General features: G+C 41.9%; 1 protein-coding gene and 1 pseudogene across 4 annotated transcripts in view; both read left to right on the plus strand.

The window, feature by feature from the left end:
- Positions 1-22,191, plus strand: part of LOC148025644 (PX domain-containing protein EREX-like) — a 103,494-nt gene that overhangs the window by 78,725 nt on the left and 2,578 nt on the right. For 3 of the 4 annotated variants that reach the window (XM_087692853.1, XM_087692850.1, XM_087692852.1), the window contains one exon: positions 21,882-22,088. In XM_087692853.1, the coding sequence (XP_087548979.1) occupies positions 21,882-22,088 (207 nt within the window). The remainder of the gene's footprint in view (positions 1-21,881; positions 22,089-22,191) is intronic. The other variant, XM_087692851.1, reaches the window with a different exon arrangement.
- LOC148025645 (uncharacterized) lies at positions 4,496-8,701 on the plus strand (annotated as a pseudogene).

Here is a 22,191-nt window from a genome sequence, read left to right on the forward strand (position 1 = left end):
CAAGACCAGCCTACTTTGCCTAGACTAGTGTGTCTTCCAACTCCAACAGGCGCTGCTTCTGCCACCCCAACCGGACATTGCGTAAGAAATGTGGGGCTTTTTGGCCTAGAGGATCTAGCACGCATCCGGAGGCAAATTCTAGCTGTTGTTCACTATTGATGCTCATCTCGAGGCGACATTTTGCAGAAATTTGAGTTGTAAGGTATAAATTTTTTCAATTTCTTTGAAATTTGGGGCTTTTGCCTTGCACGTACTCCGAGGCAGGAAAGAATAGATGCAACATCATTTAATTGTTGCTACAGTCAAATTGAGCAAAAAAAATTGGGAAAATTCTAGAAATTTTGGTGAGAATTGGCATTAATTTATTGTAATTTCTACTTTTTGTGGACATGCATTTTGAGGCAGGTGTGGTACAACAATGCATTGCTGTTATTTCTTGACTGAGTGCTAATTTGGGTGACATTGTGCACACTTTGGCGTTTGTGTGACAATTTTGTACTTGTTTCTTAATCCCGTGGGGTTTTTTGGTACTGTAAAGAGTACACATTCTACACTTCAGCACCGAAGTATTTGGCTACAGGTTTTTGTTAATTATTGACAACATGGCACATTAGGGAAATAATGATCAAAGCAGTATTCTTGGTGTCCTTACTCAAGAGGACAAACTTGATGGATCAAACTACCCGTTGTGGAGTTTTATGGTCTACAACCTTATTGTTTGCGAAGGACTTGTGGAACTATGTTATAGGTCACTTGCAAGGACCGGGACGTCTCACACCTCAGGCACCTCAACGTCACACTCCAGGACATGTTGCTACTACTGCTACTACTGCTACTACTGCTACTACTGCCCCTCCTTCCCCTCCTATGGAGGATCAGAGAAAATGGGATTCGAAGGATGCACAAGCACTTTCTTTGATTGCATTGTCGGTAAAAAGGGACATTATTCCATATTTGATCTTGTAACACCTCAAAATCAGCATGGGACATACTTGAGCATATGCTTATAGCCCGCAATGAGGTTAGGATCTTCTATCTTTACAGAGAGTTGGCCAATCTGAACATGGATGAGGGTGATAGCATGATGGATCACCTTACTCACATACAGGATTTGCGTGAGCAGTTGCTCAATGCTGATGAGATTATTTAGGATGCTGAATTGGTGCCATTATTGCAAGAAGTCCGGTCACTAATAAGTGACGAATACAGAAAGAGATTGGCCAAGGAGTATAAGAAAGACTCTAGTTTGGCTGTCCAAGTGGCATCAGCCAGTAAATTAGTAGATGGTGATGCTTCAACCAACTTTGTGGAGGAGGATTATGCATTTCTCACATGCAGTTATGATTCTTCTATGGCTGATTCAACATTTAATGGTGTTGAAACGCAGCAAACATGGTTTTTTGATAGTGGTGCATCAAAGCACATCACTCCCAAGAAGCGCTTGTTTACCTCTTTGTATTTAGCCCTTTTGCTGGAAAGTGTATCACAAATAACAACAGTTGTGATGCATGTGGCATTGGGACAGCCAGTGTTACTGCTGCAGATGGTTTTGATTTCATGCTTCTAAATGTCGGTTTGTGCCTGGCAGTTTAAGGAACTTGTTGTCTATTTCTGCCTTCAATAAGCATGGCTTTCAGGTCATCTTTGAGAATGACAAATGCATTGTTAGAGATAGAGAGATAGATTATGCACTTGGGCTGTCCGGCACTTACAAGGGTTTGTTCTTGCTAGATATATATAATAGACAATCTCATGATGTTCTCAGTCACTAGTCTTACATCTACTATGCAAAATGCGGAGCTTTGGCGTGCCCCCTATGGACATATGAGTTTTAGGAGTTTGATGACCCTTCAGAGGTGTCATATGGTAGATACATTGCCTCCAGTGGAGACTCCACCTCATGCATGCGAGGGATGTATTTTGGGCAAGATGCACAAGTTTGTCTTAAAAAAGGATGGTGCATTGCATGTTGTCCGAAAAATGCGGCTTACTTACTCTAATGTTTGTGGTTCCATGAGGGCACTTAGGGGTCATCTTTACTTTGTTACATTTTATGACTGCTCACAATATATATGGGTATATGGGTTGAAGGCCAAATCTGATGTATTCATCCATTTTAAACATCTTGTAGCAAAGCTTGAGGTTGAAACTAATTTAAAGGTGCAAACACTTCACATGGATAGAGGGGGGGGGGAGTACATGTCTCGAGCATTTGAGACATTTGCTTGATCATGGCTTTCTGCATCAAGTCACTATTAGAATGACCCCTCAGCAAAATGGAGTTTCTGAAAGAAAGAATCGCACTCTCATGGAAATGACTCATTGTATGTTGAAAAGCAAGGGGCTGCCTTGTAAATTTTGGTTAGAAGGCCTTCAGCGTGCAAATCATGCATTGTATCGTACACCCACTAAGGCTTTGAAGACAATTACACTGTTCAAAGCTTGGCATGGCAAGAAACCCAAAGTTGACTACTTTCGGGTGTTTGGTTGCATAGCTTATGCGCATGTTCCGAAAGAGCTTCATTGGAGGCTTGATGACAAGGCTGTAAAATGCATTTTTATTGGCTATAGTTTGAAAAGCAAGGGCTATCACATATATGATCCCCGCACAAAGAAGGTTTTTGTTTATAGGGATGCCATATTTGCTGAAAATATTGCATTTTCACTCGAGCAGTTTCAAATGCCAACTACCCATGACATTGATGATATCTTTGAGGGCCCTTTGCCACTTTCTTTGGAGTTTGTGCCTATTGAAAATGGCTCCTGAACTTAGGGAATTGATGATGGTTTGCCACATACAGTAGAGGAAGCAGTATAGCATGAAAGGGCTGTTGTAAATGTAGCCAAAACAGTATTGAGATGGCTATTACAAACTCTCCAAGAGAGAGTAAAATGGATGCTCCTTTACCTCAACAAACAAGAGAGAGTAAAATGGTTATTACACTTTTGATGTGGTCGCAATGATAAAAGTTGCACAGAACAACTTGAGGAATGCAGGGATCACCATCCCTAAAATTTAGGGAGTTACTATTTTTGGATCCCAAAATCTGTTCGCGTCATGGTCTTTATTTTTACACGAAGATTAATTCTCTGGTCCATGCCGAGGTCAAATTTTGCACCGATCATGGAGAATTTTAGACCGGAAGGTTTAAACGGAAAAATTGTTACATGTATGCCATGTGGCACAAATTCCCGAGAGAGAGAGAGAGAGAGAGAGAGAGAGAGAGAGAGAGAGAGAGAGCATTAAAAAAAACGTAATAGGCATAAGGGGCAGATGGGAGAATGAAGTTTTGAGGAGCTGAGGGTAGATTGCTGCAAGAAACCCAGCCATGGAGAGTACTTCTACGTCTCTGACTCAAGCATGGAGGTAGAGCTTGCTCCCTCTAATCACCTCTCTCTCTATTCTCAGAAGAAATGCTTTGCATGATGGATTGATTCCATCGAAGGTACAATTCTGTGTTTTCTCTGCTCATGTTGAATAAGAACAGTGAACTTTACTCATGCTGAATGAAAACAGTGTACTTTGCACATGCTGAATGGTAAGAATAGTGAACTCTGCTCATGCTGAATGAGGACAGTGTACTCTGCACATGCTGAATCATAAGAACAGTGAACTCTGCTCATACTGAAGAAGAACAGTGAACTCTGCATATGCTAAACAGTAAGAACAGTGTGCTGGACAGTAAGAACAGTGAATTCTGTACATGCTGGATAATAAGGGATGTTGATCTAGACATGCTGTACTGTTCCTATGCAGCTGGGATTTACTTAGAAGAGATGAAAACCAACTATTCACAGGTTATGTATATTGAAACATTACAATTTTTTTTTGTAATTTTCTATCTTTTAATTGATAAAGAAATACCGAGAGGGGCACCGGTCTTCGGGGCCAATCTGGTGCTGAGCGAGGGAGAGAGGCTTCTGTTTATGTGTGTGTATGTAAAGTCCAAGTGTTAATTGAAGGAATTACCGCTTTCTGTGAGTCATAGACTGGTTGCATGGTTCCATCCTCGGGATCTGAATTCTTTTCTGTAAGAATTTAAGCTCGGACAGTTTTGGGTGAAAAGGCCATATACACAGGTTTTACAGAGATTACAGGACTAGAGAGATTGCAGACATGGATAAAGGCAAAGGAAAACTCCCCCATGAAGAAGAGAGTTCTTCTTCTGCTCATAGACACCAAAGAGAGAGTATTGGTGCACAGGTGTCGCCACCTTCTAGAACCGAGATTGAACCACATGATGAGGAGCAAGAACATGAGGACTTGTTTATGGCACAACTCCTCAATATGGTTGGCTCTTTCCAACAGCTAGTAAAGAATCCTCGGATGCAAAAAATTTTGAAGTCACATAATGAGGATTCTCAGGTTGAGTCATCACATCATACCATGGAGCGCTCAAAAAGGCAAACCTCTAATGTGCGTGAGCATGTGGAAAAGACACTAAACATGGAGATAGGTCCAGTGCAACAAGAAGCACAAGCACATGATCAATGAGTGAATGGTCAAGGCAGTTATGCACAAGTGGCACAGCAGACTGTTCCTCCTCAGTTTGCTACTTATCCTGGTTACTTTGGTGGTGGGTCAATTTTTCAAGCAATGGATGGATTATCCACGGGTTATCAGGGATACTTGCCTAGAGGGCCACCAGGAATAATGCCTATTGAGGCAGTGAATCCACTTTATGCTAATATTGGTCTACAGCCCGGTTATCAGACTCTGCAGAGTCCTTATATGATGCCTGGAGTACAAAATGCAGCCACTGGTTTTTCTTAGCCTAGTGGGCATATTGCAGCTAAGACAGGTGAAATGAATGTTGATAATGCACCTAAGGGACTCCCCTTTTACAGCCACCTGTCTATGACAACCTGACACCAAAAAGTGCAAAGCCTAAAGTCTATAAAGAGGGTGGTCAAGCAATAAAGTTTGAAACCTTCAGTGGTATGCAAGATAAGTTGAAAGCTTTGACAATTATAGAGTAGTTTGATGTAGCTTACACAGGAGGGAATTTTATTGAGACTTCTAAGGTGCGGAAGGTTGCAACTTTTTTGAAAGGTAATCCTTTGCAGTGGTGGAACATATTGTTGATGCAAGGATATGCACCTGTCACTTGGGTTCATTTCAAACAGTTGTTTGCAGCCTCATGGTTAACTAACACGTTTGAAGTAGATGTCATGACTGCATGGCATAAATTGGACGTGGCAAATTGTACGGATTTAGAAGAGTACAATGAGAAATTTTGGGAAGCACTTTTGCCTGTGAGTTCTTATAGGACAGTGCCCCTGTCAGAACAAATTGAAAAGTAATGTTGCGGTTTGCCCGAAGCCATCAGGGATTGTTGTACCAAGACTAGGGTTACAAATGTGGTACAGTTAATTGAAAATGCTGGTGTGGCAAATGCATGGTTGAAAGGAAAAGCTGACAGCTTTAAAGGCACTGAAAAGAAGGATTCTCAGTTCAAGCAGGATCCTGGCAGGGTAAATGACAAAAGAGGCCATTTTTTGGCAAAACATTTGAAGAAAGAAAGGCTTTAATGATGGTTGGAAAATGCTTTATTTGTGAACAAAAAGGCCATATTGCTTGTAAGTGCCCACAACAATTTTCTAAAGATGTGGAGGATAAAGATGCGCCAAGTAAAAAGAAGCCCAGCATTGGCTTAGTGCTTGATATGGTGGGAGATCAATCAGTTGATGATGCTACAGAATTGTGTAGAGCTTGGGGAAAGATTAGAGATTCCACAGTGCTTATTTTCTTTGATCTTGGGGCTCGTGCAAACTTTACCTCACCAGCATTGGCAGCTAAATTGGATATACATCCCGGGGAAATGGGACCAGTTGGACAGGCTGATTTTGCATGCCCAGGACATACTGAACCTATCATCCCCATTCTTGGCAAACTTCATATGCATATTCAGAGCTATGTGGACATAGAGGAGTTCCATATTATGGCTCTAGAGGGCTGTGATGTTCTGTTGGGTATCCCATGGTGTCATAGGAAGCATGCTATCTTGGATACTTACAATAGAATGATTATTCTTGTTCATAGGAGCAAGACTCATGTGTTAGATGTGAAGCTTAAAGGAGAGTCTATCCCAGTTGTTTCTACTTTTGCAATTACTTCTATAATGAAAAATCATATTTTTGCATACTTGGTTTTTGCAAAGCAAGTTAATGAAGTTGACAGTAATGTATCTGCGCTAGATGAAAGTAGAAGGGCTTTCTTGGATAAATTCAGTGACTGTTTCTTAGATTCGTTACTAGGAGAGTTACCCCCTGAGAGGCCTGAAGATCATACCATAGATCTTATTCTAGGGACTAGTCTGCCCTATAGGCCGCCGTATAGGGTTAGTGTAGCACAATAGAAAGAGATTATGACATAGGTTAATGAGCTTTTAGAGAAAGGACTAATTCAGCCCAGTAGTTCTCAGTTTTGTTCACCTGTGTTGCTAGTTTAGAAAAAGGACGGCTCTTGGCGAATGTGTATTGACTATAGAGCCTTGAATAAGAATACGATTAAGAATAGGTTTCTGATTTCGAGGATAGATGACATTCTTGATCGATTACAGGGAGTAAGAATGTTTAGCAGGATAGATTTAAAAAGTGGATACCATCAGATTAGAATCGGGCCAGAGGATATTCATAAGATTGCTTTTAGAACGACATTTGGTCTCTATGAATTTTTAGTCATGCCGTTTGGATTGACTAATGCTCCTACTATGTTTAACAGGATGATGGATAGAATTTTCCACCCTTATCGAAGTTTTGTTGGCACATTCTTTGATGATATGATTATCTTTTCAAAGGATGAAGAGGAGCATAGAAAACACCTAGTTGCAGTTCTTTAATGAGCTTAAGCGTAACAGATTGCTCATTAATGGTAAGAAGAGTGAATTCTTTTTGGAAGAGATTCACTTCCTTGGGCACATAGTTTCTAAAGATGGTGTGAAGATGGATCCTACAAAGATAGAAGCAATTGTCTCTTGGCCAGACTTGAAAACTGTTCATGATGTCTGCAGTTTTCTTGGCCTATGCTCTTACTACAGAAGATTTGTAAGACACTTTGCAGAGATTGCTTCTCCTTTACATATGCTTGAAAAGAAGGATGTCAAATGGCAATGGACTGATAAAGAGAAATCAGCATTTAGATGTTTGAAGGGGAAAATGACTATAGATCCAGTACTTATTTTGCCAGATCTGTCTAAGCCATTTGTAGTGTAGTGTGATGGATGTGGTAACAACATTGGTGCTGTATTAATGCAGAATGGCCGAGTTGTGGCATACGAGAGTAGAGTACTTTCTGTCGTTGAAAGGACTTACCAAATTTATGAGAGAATTATTGATTGTGATCCATGCACTCTCTAGTTGGAAGCACTATTTGCTTGGTGCTGATTTTATAGTGCAAATAGATCATCAAACACTTAGATACTTTCTTACACATGCTAAATTGTCAGAGAAACACATACGTTGGGAAAATTTCCTATCTATGTTTCATTTTCAGATAGTGCATGTGGAAGGCAAGAAGAATGTAGTTGCAGATGCTTTATCTCGCAAACCACAGGTGTCAGCTGTTTCAATTCCTTATCACCATGAATTGGATGATATGAAAGAGCAGTATGCTGATGATGAAGATTTCTCTGAAATCTATGAACAGTTGATCAATGGCCAACATCATGATCATTATGTGTTCAAAGAAGGCTTTATCATGATGCATGGAAGACTATGCGTTACAAAACAGCTAAGGCCAAAAGTTTTATTAGAAAGTCATGCTCCACCGTATGCAGGACATCGTGGTATTGATGCTACAGTCAAAGCGGTAGAGGCTTTCTTCTATTGGCCAGCCTTGAGATCTAATATTGATGCGCATATGCCAAATCTTGCCTTGTATGTCAAAAGGTCAAATTTGATAGACAGAAGGCACCAGGGTTATTGCAACCACTGCCTATTCCAGAAAGGCCATGGGAAAGTATTGCCATGGATTTCATTTTTGATCTTCCAAGAACTTCTTCAGGGAATGATGGAATCTGGACTATCATTTGCAGATTCAGCAAACAGGCACATTTCATTCCTGTAAGGAAAAAGGTTAAGTCAGAACACATGGTAAAGATATTTACGGAAAATATCTTTAAGTACCATGGAATGCCACGGTCAATTGTCAGTGATAGAGACCCAAGAATAACTAGCTTGTTTTGGAAAGCATTGTTTGAAAACATGGGCACTACGCTGAAATTTTCATCTTCTTTCCATCCACAAACTGATGGACAGTATGAAGAAGCAAATTCGACTATTTTAGATTTACTGAAGTGTTATCTTTCAGATCATAAGACTTGTTGGGAACACTACTTGCCATTGGTTGAGTATGCATACAATAATACAATGCACTCATCTACTGGCAAAGCACCTTTTGAGATTATGGAAGGTGGAAAGAAATTGCCTCCCATTTTGCAGACAAAAGATAACATCTTTGAAGTAGATTGTTCTGTAAAAGATTGGGAAGAAGCATATAAAAAGGTCAAGTATGCCCTAGAAAAGTCACAAGCTAAATAGAAAAGAGCTACTGATAGTCATCGTCGGGAGCTCTTGTTCAAAAAGGATGATTGGGTCTTATTGCATTTTGAAAAGGCACGTTTGAGAAAACAGAAGGGCAAGGAACGTTTGTTTCTAAAGTTGAGTATGCGTTATTATGGCCCTTTTCAAGTCTCAGAGAAGATCAATGACGTAGCATATAGGCTGAAATTGCCAGAGAATTGGAAAATTCATAATGCATTCCATGTGAGCCTATTGAGGCCTTCTATTGGTGAACTGCCAGAAGATTTGGTTCAAGAGGAATAGCCAGAATTAGATGAGATTCGAGTTCATGAGCAGATCCTGGCACATAAGGATAGGAAAGTGAAAGGTAGAGTTGTAAGAAGATTTTTTGTGAAGTTCAAGAACTATTCACCAATGGATGTCAAATCGATGGAAGAGGCTGAATTGGCAAATTCGCCTCAGTTATTGCAACTCTACCGAGAAGCTTTCTTACTGGAATCTACAGTGACTTAGAATGCTTTTTGAAGCAATGTACATTCTCTATTGTACAGTTGAATATTGTATCTCATTGAATAAGGCATAATGTATGGCTTACATTTGGCATTAACATGTGTATCATTGAATGAAATCTCAGTGCTTTGAAGTTGTATTTGTTACACTTCAATCGAATGAATATGCATATTGTGACACTAATAGTTCGCGTATACGTGCTATCACCCTGTGTTGCATCCGGAAACATGTATATTAGAAAGGCTCCTAATAATCATAGTTGGATATAGGATGTAATCCTCCATCTATGTGAGACTTGAACTTGCGATGACACAAATGGTAGTGGGGAAACTCCTACCATCGCCACGTGTCATCTGTTAGCAAGTGATACATGGGATGACACTAATAACATGGAGAATCTTGTTATCGCCTTGTGTTATCTGTTAGCATGTGTGGTATGCAATTGAGGTTGCTTGCTTCTTTCAAGAGGGGGGTATGTCACTAGGTGATGATACTTTTTACAGTTGCTTTTCTTATTTACTTATATAAACATTTTTTTCTTCTTTTCTTTTATTGTTGTTGCTTTTTACCCCCAAGTTCTCTTGGAATAAGCGGGATCTTTGCATGGCTAGAAGAGGCAGCCATTGAGACAAATTGGACTAATGGTTTGTCTGAGCCTTAGGACCAGTTCCATATTAAATGGGCACTGAAGAATAGAATGCGAGTGGTTTGGGACTGTGTGCTTAGCCACTAGAGATGGTGCAGGACAATGAGCCTGGCCAAGATAGAAGATGCACATGTGAGAATGCTCACGGAATAAAAGTCACTGTAACTGAGCCACATTACACTTTTGATGTGGTCGCAATGATAAAAGTTGCACAGAACAACTTGAGGAATGCAAGGGTCACCATCCCTAAAATTTAGGGAGTTATTATTTTTGGACCCCAGAATTTGTTCGCGTCATTGTCTTCGTTTTTACACGAGGATTAATTCTCTGGTCTGTGCCGAGGTCAAATTTTGCACTCGTCATGGAGAATTTTAGACTGGAAGGTTTAAACGGAAAAATTGTTACATGTATGCCATGTGGCACAAATTCCCGAGAGAGAGAGAGAGAGAGAGAGAGAGAGAGAGAGAGAGAGAGAGAGAGCATTTAAAAAAAACGTAATAGGCATAAGGGGCAGATGGGAGAATGAAGTTTTGAGGAGCTGAGGGCAGATTGCTGCAAGAAAACCAGCCATGGAGAGTACTTCTACGTCTCTGACTCAAGCACGGAGGTAGAGCTTGCTCCCTCTGATCACCTCTCTCTCTATTCTCAGAAGAAATGCTTTGAATGATGGATTGATTCCATCGAAGGTACAATTCTGTGTTTTCTCTGCTCATGCTAAATAAGAACAGTGAACTTTGCACATGCTGAATCGTAAGAACAGTGAACTCTGCTCATATTGAATAAGAACAATGAACTCTGCTCATGCTGAATAAGGATAGTATACTCTGCACATGCTGAATCGTAAGAAAAGTGAACTTTGCTCATGCTGAAGAAGAACAATGAACTCTGCACATGTTGAACAGTAAGAACAATGTGCTGGACAGTAAGAACAGTGAATTCTGCACATGCTGGACAGTAAGGGATGTTGATCTGGACATGCTGTACTGCTCCTATGCAGCTGGGATCTACTTACAAGAGATGAAAATCAACTGTTCACAGGTTATGTATTTTGGAACATTACCATTTTTTTTTTGTAATTTTCTATCTTTTAATTGATAAAGAAATACCGAGAGGGGCACCGGTCTTTGGGGCCAATCTGGTGTTGAGCGAGGGAGAGAGGTTTTTGTTTATGTGTGTGTATGTAAAGTCCAGGTGTTAATTGAAGGAACTACCGCTTTATGTGAGTCATGGACCGGTTTCATCTCTCTTCATTCTCTCTTTAGGAAAGTTATTCTCCAGCTTGAGACGCTCCTGCTCGTTACCTCAGACGTCAATATTTTGCCCTGCAAGACCCGGCATTGCAGAAAAACGTCAATCTGGCGTAGATTTCGCAAGCAAGGATTCGATCTGGTCCAACATCCATCACAAGGCACGATTCTCCAGATCTTTGTGGGGCATTTGAAGACCCCCAAGTGAGCAACCTCAGGATGAAAGGGCTCCCTAAAATTCTCTCTCTATCTGTCACAATTTGTGAAACCCTAACTGTCATCTCTGTGGGCAGCCATACCCAAAGCTTCAAAGCTTGACATTTTCACTATTTCTTCTCACTGAAGCTATCAACAGTGGTTTTAATAGCTGAGCTACACTCTTTGGAGCTCACTACAGATCTGGAAGTGCCCGAGTAAGCTTAGAAGTCATTCACAAAGATTCAAGAAAAGACGAAGACTCCATATCCATTTCACCTCAAAATTTCTTTTCACGCCATTTTCACATCTCTCTTAGCTCAAGGAAGTTCTTGCAACTCTAATTGGTGATTCACTCAGTTTTCAGTAAGTTTTTTCCCATCAAATCAGAAAGAAGGGGAGAAATCAGCAGCAACATTAAGCTCAATATAAAGATCTTCAAATCTTCAAGCATAGTATCTATTGATACTCAACTAGTGTTATTTGGCACTAATCTACTTGTGTTCTTGGGCAACTCACTTTTTGGTATTATCTCAGCTATTTGAAGTTGATCAACATGGCAGAACTTCAGCAAATAGCCAAGTTCAATGGAGAAGGCTTTCATGCTTGGAAGGAGAAGACCATTTACCACCTTATGCAGAAGGACTTGTGGGACCTGTTTGAGGATGATGTAAGAGATGCAGATAGCAAGAAGAAAGATGATGAAGATGGGTTCGTTGAAAAAGACCAGCTCAAGACAAAGGAGTGGAAAAAGATGAACAACAAGGCTCTAGGCATCATTGCCTGGGGACTATCTGATGATGTATTGCACCATATCTATGGTATCTAAGATGCTAAAAAGGTTGATAGGATCTTTGGAAGCCAAGCCAAAAACTCTAAGGTCAAGTTGTTAATGCAGTTCTTTAAGCTTGACATAAAAAACAACACTTCAATGACCATGCATATTAACAAATTCAAAAGTCTAAAAACTTAACTTGTCACTTTGAAGAAAACAATAGACGAGGATGAAGCCATTGTTGTACTCCTTGCTAGTGTAAACTAGGATCCTCATGAAAATCTTGTCTCTACTCTCAGCAATGTATCTAATTGTCACAAAAAGATATTGAGCACTTTCTTCTTGATGAAGAGAATAAATAGAAGAATAAGAATGCAAAAGATAGTGTCCCATCATCTAGGAAAAATCTCTTATATACCAAAGGAGCTACTAGAACTAAAGGCCGAGGCCGAGGATTCAACAACTCCGACACCAAAGATTGGATGACATGTCATTATTGTGGTAAGATTGGCCATATAGCCAGTGAATGTTTCCATCATAAAAGAGCACAACAAGTGCAGAATGGTAACCATTAGAATCAGCTCATGAATAAAAGAGAAGAAGAAAAAGATGCTTCCGCCATCAACAACTCTAACAGATTGTTTTGAAGAAATTATTTTTCCCATAGTGGATTTTGTTTCCCTCAGTGGATTTTCTTTGTAAAATAAAATCCTTACCAAAGATGTAAAGTCTCAAGGTTTAACTTGACTAGGTTGCCTATGAGTTAGTCTCCCGGGCTATGTCATCATGTAAGGGGGGCAAAAGCAAGTAAGTGTAGGAACTCATCATTTGAGGGGGGTGTTGAGAAATGATAAATGATGTATGCTTTAGGAAGAGATGTCCTGAATCCCACATGCATAGTGAGGAGAGTGAAGAAAGGTCAGAGACTATATAATGATGTACTTGGTTCACTTTTCAATGTAATGTCATAGTATTTTTGTCCTTCAATTAAGTGTTTGTGTCATTGTCAAACACACAAGATTGTGTTTATGAGTCCAAGTCTCAATCTTGGAACCTTCACTTGTGTGACAGTTGATCTTGTCTGTGTCTATGTCTACATGAGTCATGTCTACGTCTTCCATCCTCCATAGCTCATGCCATGCTCTAGATCCACGTCTTCTGACACAGACTATGAGGAAACTTTTGCTTCTACATCTTGTATGAGTACGGTAAGATGTGTGATTGCTATGGCTGCAAATTATGGTTGGAAACTATATCAATTGGACATTAAAACAACCCATGGATCATACATTGGCAAGCTATTAAGTGGATTTTCAAATATTTGCAAGGTACTTAGTTACATGCATTATTATTTCTGAGGGGGGAGACTTGCACTTATAGGCTTACAATGATTCAGATTGGGTTGGTGATGCAGACACTCGGCAATCTCCTAGTGGACATTGTTTTTTTCTGGGTTATTCATGCATTTCATAGCTAAGCAAGAAACGGCCTACAATGGCTAGCTCGTCTTGTGAGACTGAGTATAGGGCCGCCTTCATAGCAACAATGGAATGTGTATGGTTGCATAGATTGTTGGCTGATCTATATTTACCATTGGAGGGTCCTACACCCATTCTTTCTAACAGTTAGAGTGCTATTGCAGTGGCACGAAATCGTGGATGCATTACCATTATGTCAAAGAGAGATATATGTATCCACATAGGAAAATGTTGCAGGCATTCACCAAAGCATTACCATGTGAGAAGTTTGAGGCTTTTTAAAAGTCCTTGAACTTATTATCCTTTGGTTCAATTCCAAGCACAACCCATTTCGATGACATGGGGGGCTCACAAGATTAGCAATCTATTTGTTTTCTTCCATTTAGCCTTTGCTAATCCTCAAAACACTTAGTTTTTAATCCTTATAAGCTTCCATCCACATGGCAATCAAGCTACACACTTTATAAAATCCCGCAAGGTCATGTTCATTTGACCCAATGTCTCACATTTGCCATAAAGCTACTCCTTTTGCAAAATGCATCATTGAGCTCATGCCAATAGATCTAAGGCAACTTTGCAGAAAAGTTGACACCCCTTCCCAAAAAGTCCTATGGAATTTGTATTTTCCTAGCCTAACGACTTGTGCTAGGAGCCTCAACTTTACAGTGTTTACAAGAGTTTTTCCCCAGGTTGCTGGCTTAAAAAGTGCAACAATGTTATGCAAATCTATTTATCCATTTTGCCCAAGAGGCCCAAGAGGAGACTTATATTGTTGTTAAGACAAAACCTGAAGCTCATGCACTTGCAAAGGCACATCTACCTTAGAATCCACATGATGCTGCAGTGCCTCAAGATCATGGTTGCATTCTGAGATGAAGTGACCCAACTGGTCATACCTAAAACAATACCTAGCAAATGTTTCCCATTTCAACTCATGAAGCAAGGCTCACAAACCAAGAGCCTCAAAGTGAGGCTCCAATCTGTCCCAACGAGTGCAAGATGAGAGGAAGAAACCACCAAAATATACTAAGGGGAAGTTCACCACTTCCAACCTAATGGGACAATCATGCCTAAGAATATCTTGGCATGAACTAGTTGTTCATCCAAAAACAAAGAAATGTGTTACATGATCTAAGCACTAGTGTTCGATCTGCGAAAGAGGACCTTGAAGAACCCTTTGGGTCCATCATAGATTTCCTTAACAGGAGGAGCCCGCACCTGTCCATTATCAACATCCTTTAGCAAATCATGGCACAAGGGTAGGGCCTCTAGCCATGCTTGATTTTTGGCAATGAGGGGAGTCTTGGCCTGTGAAATAGAAGATGGCAGCCCTCTTATGGAAGGCTGCTTTTGCTGCAGCATAATGTTTATCCCCAAGACTGCAGTCTGCCAGACTGCCACAGTATATTCTCCTTCTTGTAAACTAGTTGCTTTCCATTCATTTGCATGAATATATTCACTCATCTGTTGGGTATCTCACACGCCTTACTTACGCCTACGCTCATATGGGAGTGTGCGGGTGATCACTAGGACACTGGGGCACTTTTTACTCTCGGTAGGAGAGGTTTTTTCCCCCAGATTATGTGTACTATTTTGTATGTGCTTGTGGTGCACACTTACGGGCACTTACTGTGTTCGGGTGTGAACAGCCCCTTATAACTCTAAGGTATAAGGGTTATCATTTGTACTTTCAGCTAACACTCTATTCAGTACTATTGCATTGGGTATCGTGCTCAACTCTGTCTCTCACTCTCACACTGTCTACTGCACTTCAGCTGCACCTCGATCCTCTCCCATCTGACATTTGGTATCAGAGCTCAGCTCTGAACTCAGCTTCTGCAGCACACGCCAGTCCTGCTCCAGCGTCAGATGTCACCTCAGCACAGGTACAACCTGTCGTCAGTTCTGTCAGCAGTGAGGCGCTGTTCCACAGAGCTGCCTCAGCACAGTACAAGTCGTCGCCAGCCTCCACCAGTACCCTGTCCGTCAGCAGCTCGCGAGCAGCACCAGGTCCACGTCAACGTTAGTCTCGTCAGTCACGTCTGACATCAGTCTCGTCACGTCAGCTGCAGGCGCTGACGTATGCCAGCGCGCTGTCCAACAGTGCAGTCCTCGTCAGCCCAGGCGCCGCCTAAGTCGTCTGTTAGCCCATACGACTTCCGTCAGACCACCGTCAGTCCACCCGTCACACGCGACTGACCTGTGCCCGCCCGTCAACGTCACGTGCAGCCCGCAAGTCTGACATCAGCCCGTCCTGCCCGCCGTTTTGACCACGTGCAGCCCGCCTGCCCATCGCGTCTGGTCAGCCCGTCTGACGACCTGCTCACGCCTGCCCGCCTGCCTTTGTCACGTCAGCAGCTCGCGACGTGCTGCACGACCAGGTAAAATTTTCAAAAATTTTATTATTTCAGCCCAGAATAAAATTCTGGAAGCGGCGGTTCACACGCGGTTGGCACAAATTTACTGGAAAAGTAAATTTCATGCAAATTTCTGACTGAATGGTCAGAAAATTTTGGGGCTTTTGTGTATTTGGAGGACAGATGCATTTAAACTGCTGATACAGTCACAGACCGACTGTTTTTGACAGAGATTTTGGCAAAATTTTGGGGATTTATTCATAACAGTGTTGCACTGCACTGTTTGCACATTGGGAAGCGTGCAGTGTCTGTCTGTGACACATTGAATGCACATTTTGGGGCTTTCGTAATAGACATTTGTGACAGAAATTTTGGGCAGAAAATTTTGGGGCTTTTGATGTTTTAGTGCTGCTGAGCACTAATTGCACCTTGGGAAGCGTGCATCAGTGACAGTTTTTTGTGACAGAGTACCCTTTGCACATTAATTGCAGACTTGTGTTTGCTGCAATTTCTGGAAATTTGCAGATTTCCAGTCCGTACTGCATTGACATTGCTCTATTACCTTTTGGGAAATAATGGCAAATCAGGGAGATGTATTCACCTATGTGTCCAAGGAAGACCGATTGGATGGGAACAATTATTCCCTTTGGTCTTTCATGATGAAGAATGTATTAGTGGCAAAAAATTTGTGGGATTATGTCAGTGGAGAGGAAGCACGACCGGGAGTTGTGGCTCCCGCTACTCCTCCTCCAGGAGGACGTGCAAGAGGGCAACCTCAGCCCCCTCCACCTCAGCCCGCTCAGCCACTTCCCCCAAGAACTGCAGCCCAGAAAACTTGGGATACACGGGATGCACAGGCTATGTCGCTGATTGCATTGGCAGTTCAGCGTTCTATCATTCCTCATATTCGTTCAGCAGCTTCTTCACAAGAAGCTTGGTTGATATTGGAGCAGATGTTTGCAGGAAAGAATGAGACTCGCATCTCTTTCTTGAAGAAAGAGCTAGAGACTCTAAAGATGAATGAGGGTGATTCTATGCAGGATCATCTCAACAAAATTCAGGATTTGCGGGAGCAACTCATGAATGTGGATGAGTACTACTCAGATGCGCAGCTGATTTCTACGACATTGAATTCACTGCCTCCCTCTTACTTGGCTTTTCATACTGCCTTGAACCTCACTATGAGGATTTCGAAAGAGCCCATCACTTTCATTCAGCTTGTCAGTTTGCTTCTAGAGGAAGAGCAAACTAGACGGAACAGTGGTGTGGATGGTATAGCCTCTGAGCAGGCTTTTATGTCAAGGCAGAAGGGTAAAAACAGCCAAGGGAAAAATGCTTCGCAGAGTTCTGGTAGTAGTAACACTTCACAGACAAGTCAGAAACAGGGGGGCACGCAAGCCAAGAAAGGAAAATGCCATTACTGCAAGAAGCCTGGCCACTACATCACTGAGTGCAGGAAGCGCATCGCCAAAGAGAAGAAGAAGGAGTCAGGGATGTCTGTTTCTGCAGCTCCTTCCACTGCCAGTGAGTCCGCGTCCTTTGTTGCAGACAGGGACTATTGTTTTTACACTTGCAGTTATGATGTCTCTTGGGCTGATAGAGCATTTAGCTCTACAGAAGATGCTGACACTTGGTTCTTTGACAGTGGTGCTTCACGGCATATCACATCTCGTAGAGATTTGTTTGCTTCTCTTGGTGCACCTCCCGTTGGGAAGTCTGTTCAGTGTGCTAATAATGCATCATACCCTGTTCGTGGTATTGGGGAGATTCAGCTTACAGCCATTGATGGCTCTATTCTCCGCCTACAGGATGCTTTGTATGTGCCTGGCATTAAGAAGAATCTGCTTTCCATTTCTTCTATGGCACGTTGTGGTTTGCAGGTCACCTTTGATGATGACCGTTGCATGGTCCGTGACAAGGAACACATGACATTGGTCTTGACAGGTTCTTTGTGTCATGGGTTATATGAGTTGGATGCTCTTTCGGTAGATCAGTCTGCATATTTGACATCCACTCTTACTCCTGCTATGTTAGAGGCAGAGTTATGGCATGCTCGTTTGGGGCATGTAAACTATGGCAGCTTGATGCTATTACAGCGTACTCAGATGTTGGATGGATTACCTCTCTTGGAGAGACCTCCTGAGCATTTATGCGAGGGTTGCATTTTGGGGAAAAAGAAGTCAGAAGTGTATGATGCATTTTTGGCCCATGCAGACACAGTCATTGGGTGGTTGTTACTATTTTGTAACATTTATTGATGACTTTACACGTTTGTGCTGGGTCTACTGTTTGAAAAAGAAGTCAGAAGTGTATGATGCATTTTTGGCTTTCAGTGCACTTGTGGAAACTCAGTCTGGTTGCAAGATTAAGACTCTCCGTTCGGACCGAGGGGGGGAATACATGTCCTCTATGCTGAATTCTTATTTGCAGCAGAAGGGCATTATCCATCAGTACACTACTGCATATACTCCACAGCAGAATGGGGTAGCAGAGAGGAAAAATCGGTCACTCATGGAGATGGCCAGATGTATGCTGAAGGCAAAGAGTTTGCCTCATAGTTTTTGGATGGAAGCCGTCATGTGCGCTTGCCACATTTTGAACAGATGCCCTACCAAGGCCTTGAAAACCGTCACACCTTTTGAGGCTTGGCACAGCCGCAAACCTTCTGTTGGCCACTTCCGTACTTTTGGGTGTCTTGCATATGCCCATATTCCACAGGTACTTCGAAAGAAGTTGGACAACAAGGCTGTAAAATGCATCTTTATGGGATATAGCAGCGAAAGCAAAGGCTACAGACTCTATGATCCCGTGACCAAGAAGGTTTTTGTCAGCAGGGATGTTGTATTTGATGAAAAATCAGAATTATCCTTGGCTGGTTTTGATACATATCAGGCTGCCCGTGATGTCTTTGAAGGGCTGCTGCCCATCACATTTGGTGATTCAGCTGGTACTTCAGCAAATGAACCTAATGTTCAGCCAGCTGCTCCTATGGAACATGCAGTAAATCAGCACATTGCTGAAACTGAAATTCAGCAGGAACTTGTACACAGTCAGGAAGCAAGACAGGTGCCTAGATGGTACACGCAGACTATGAGAGATAGTCATTTGGAAACACCCTTGGCTGGTCGTACTCGAAGGCAAACTCGACTGCATGATTCAGCACATTCCATGGAGTTTGTTATGGCAGCATGTACTCATGATAATGAGGAGCCTGAATGTTTTGAGGATGCACGACATAGTGTGCATTGGATGGCAGCCATGCAAGCTGAATTGGATTCTATTCATAAGAATCATACTTGGGATTTGGTGTCTTTGCCAGTTGGCAAGCGTGCCATTGGTACGAAATGGGTCTACAAATTGAAAAGGAATGCAGATGGATCCATAGATAAGTACAAGGCACGGCTGGTAGCTAAAGGCTACGCACAGAAAAAGGGCATTGACTATGAGGAGACCTTTGCTCCTACCTCCCGTATGACGACCATTCGGTCTATGATTGCCTTGGCTGCACATTTTAATTGGAAAGTGCATCAGCTGGATATAAAGACTGCATTCTTACATGGGGAACTTCAGGAAGAAGTGTATGTACAGCAGCCCATTGGTTTTGCAGTTGAAGGCTCAGAAAATTTAGTATGCAAGCTGAAAAAAGCTCTATATGGTTTGAAACAAGCTCCACGAGCTTGGTACGCAAAGATAGATGCTTTCTTGCTTAGTCAGGGGTTTGTAAACAGCCCATCTGAGTCTACCCTTTATGTACATAAAGAGGGGGGATCCATGCTGATTTTGTGTCTATATGTAGACGACCTTTTGCTCACTGGAACACGTGCTGATCAGATTTCAGCATTCAAAAATAATTTACAGCAAACTTTTGACATGTCGGACTTGGGTATTTTGCACTATTACTTGGGCATCCAGTTTGTACATGATGCTAGAGGCATTGGATTATGTCAGTCAAGGTACATTGGGCAACTTCTTGAGAAGTTTGGCTTACAGGATTGCAAGCCAGTTTGTACACCCATGGAACCTGGGCTCAAACTGTCATTACATGATGACAGTGATTTGTTTGATATCCATACTTATGCTCCAGCAGTGGGATGTCTCATCTATCTATGCCACACTCGGCCAGACATACAGTTTGCCGTTTCAGTTTTGAGCAGGTACATGCATCAGCCTCGTATGTCGCATTGGCAAGCTGTGAAGCGTGTGTTTCGTTACTTGCAGGGTACTAGAACTCTTGGATTGCTTTATGCCAAGGGGGGACCACTGCAGTTACATGCTTACAGTGACTCTGATTGGGCTGGTGATTTTGATACTCGTCACTCCACTAGTGGCAATTGTTTCTTTCTTGGCTCGTCATGCATTTCTTGGCTTAGCAAGAAACAATCCACTGTTGCCACGTCGTCATGTGAAGCTGAGTACAAGGCAGCCTTCACTACTGCAGTTGAGTGCGTATGGCTTAGACGCTTACTTGCTGATTTGGATGTATCTGTTACGGAGCCTACTCCTTTATATACTGACAGTCAGAGTGCCATTGCAGTGGCACGGAACCCTGTGTTTCATGCTCGCACGAAACACATAGAGATTCACTACCACTTTGTCAGAGAGGCTACATGCAGGTGATATCAGCCTTGTCTACTGTCCTACCACCAACAATGTGGCAGACATCTTCACCAAAGCTCTTCCACGAGACAAATTTGAAGCATTTCGCGATGCTTTGAATTTGACGCCCTTTGGTGGCGGATGATCCTTGTACACTTGATCACTCTTCACTCCAGGGGGGTTTGTTGGGTATCTCACACGCCTTACTTACGCCTACGCTCATATGGGAGTGTGCGGGTGATCACTAGGACACTGGGGCACTTTTTACTCTCGGTAGGAGAGGTTTTTTCCCCCAGATTATGTGTACTATTTTGTATGTGCTTGTGGTGCACACTTACGGGCACTTACTGTGTTCGGGTGTGAACAGCCCCTTATAACTCTAAGGTATAAGGGTTATCATTTGTACTTTCAGCTAACACTCTATTCAGTACTATTGCATTGGGTATCGTGCTCAACTCTGTCTCTCACTCTCACACTGTCTACTGCACTTCAGCTGCACCTCGATCCTCTCCCATCTGACATCATCAGCCTATTAGCTTGAACAAGCATTATTGAGACATGTTGTTCCTCTCCTATTGAGGAAGATAACATTCCAGTTTGGGGACCTTGGGAATGCTTGATAAGCACGAAGGGTTGACTGCTAGTTTGTGGTGCTTGCTTGCCTACTTCATCTCCTTCTCCATCATCTCCTTTCTCTATCTCTCTCTTTCTCGAAATAGTGCACACTCGTTTTTGTCTTTATCAGTGAAATGTGGTCTTTTAAAATGATCCTTTTGAAGTGTCTTTGTATACTTGATAAGTATATATTCCAAAATTATGGAAAATTCTTATTTCTACTTAGTTTTCAATACCCTGTTCCCGGAATGTGGCCTCTGAATTCCGATTCCCTGTTGCACACTTCTGGTAGGTGCATCAAGGAAGGAGCCTCGAAATGGAGGGATTCCTCATTTTGCAAGCCATGAATATAAGACAAACTGTTCATATGAGCATATTTGTATGACAAAGGCATAATTTCTGATGCAAAGAATATTATCTTGTAAGAAGGTCATCTGCTTTCCAAGGGCTGACCCGCCGAGCTCCATGTCCTCTGAATACCTAGTCCAGTAATGTCCATTTTGATAATCCTGTCCGTGGTGTATTCATCTGAGAGGGAGGGAGAACTCTTATCTACATCTTTGAAATGCCCTAAGACACATGAGAGAGAAAATAATAATATAGTGATGCAATATCATGTCTAAGCAAACAGAGTAAGAAAGTAATCATCATAGAAAACCAGGGTGCACACAGTGCATTTGGCATGGGTATGTATAGACACAGACACAACATGTATAGCCATGCATTGAAGAGAGCTTCAAAATGCAATTTTACAGAAATTATGGAATGTCAAGAACATTGAGTAATGGTCTGCTGAAAAGTTATGTATTGCATTATGTTTGTTTTCTTGCTAATACAGAGTCATTCTCAGGCATTATGCCACAAAGTTTTTGAAACATAATCTGTTCTTGCACTGAAGGTTGTTAATGTAGTTCTTACTTCTCACTGTGCATGTCTCAGAAACAGTTACATGAGCACCAGAAGCAAAAGGACAATCGATTAAAGATTATGCATGAAGTGGGAGCCTTGTCTGAAAGGTTACGGCAGTGCACAGTAGATTTTCTTGCAAAAGAAGATGCTAGGTCAAATGAGAATAACACTGCCATTACAGATGCTGCTGATCTACTGATGACATCAGACAGTCGCATTGGGCTGCTCCTAGCAGAGGTTTGCATGGTGTTTTTCAGTTTATCATGAAAGATTGAGTTTCTGATATGTACAGATGGTGTTTATAATTAGGGTAGGGATTATTGATACCTACAGATAAGGT

Source organism: Lygodium microphyllum, chromosome 14, assembly GCF_053477565.2.
Source record: "Lygodium microphyllum isolate KBCC chromosome 14, Lygodium_microphyllum_v1.1.10, whole genome shotgun sequence".
Lineage (NCBI taxonomy): Eukaryota > Viridiplantae > Streptophyta > Polypodiopsida > Schizaeales > Lygodiaceae > Lygodium > Lygodium microphyllum.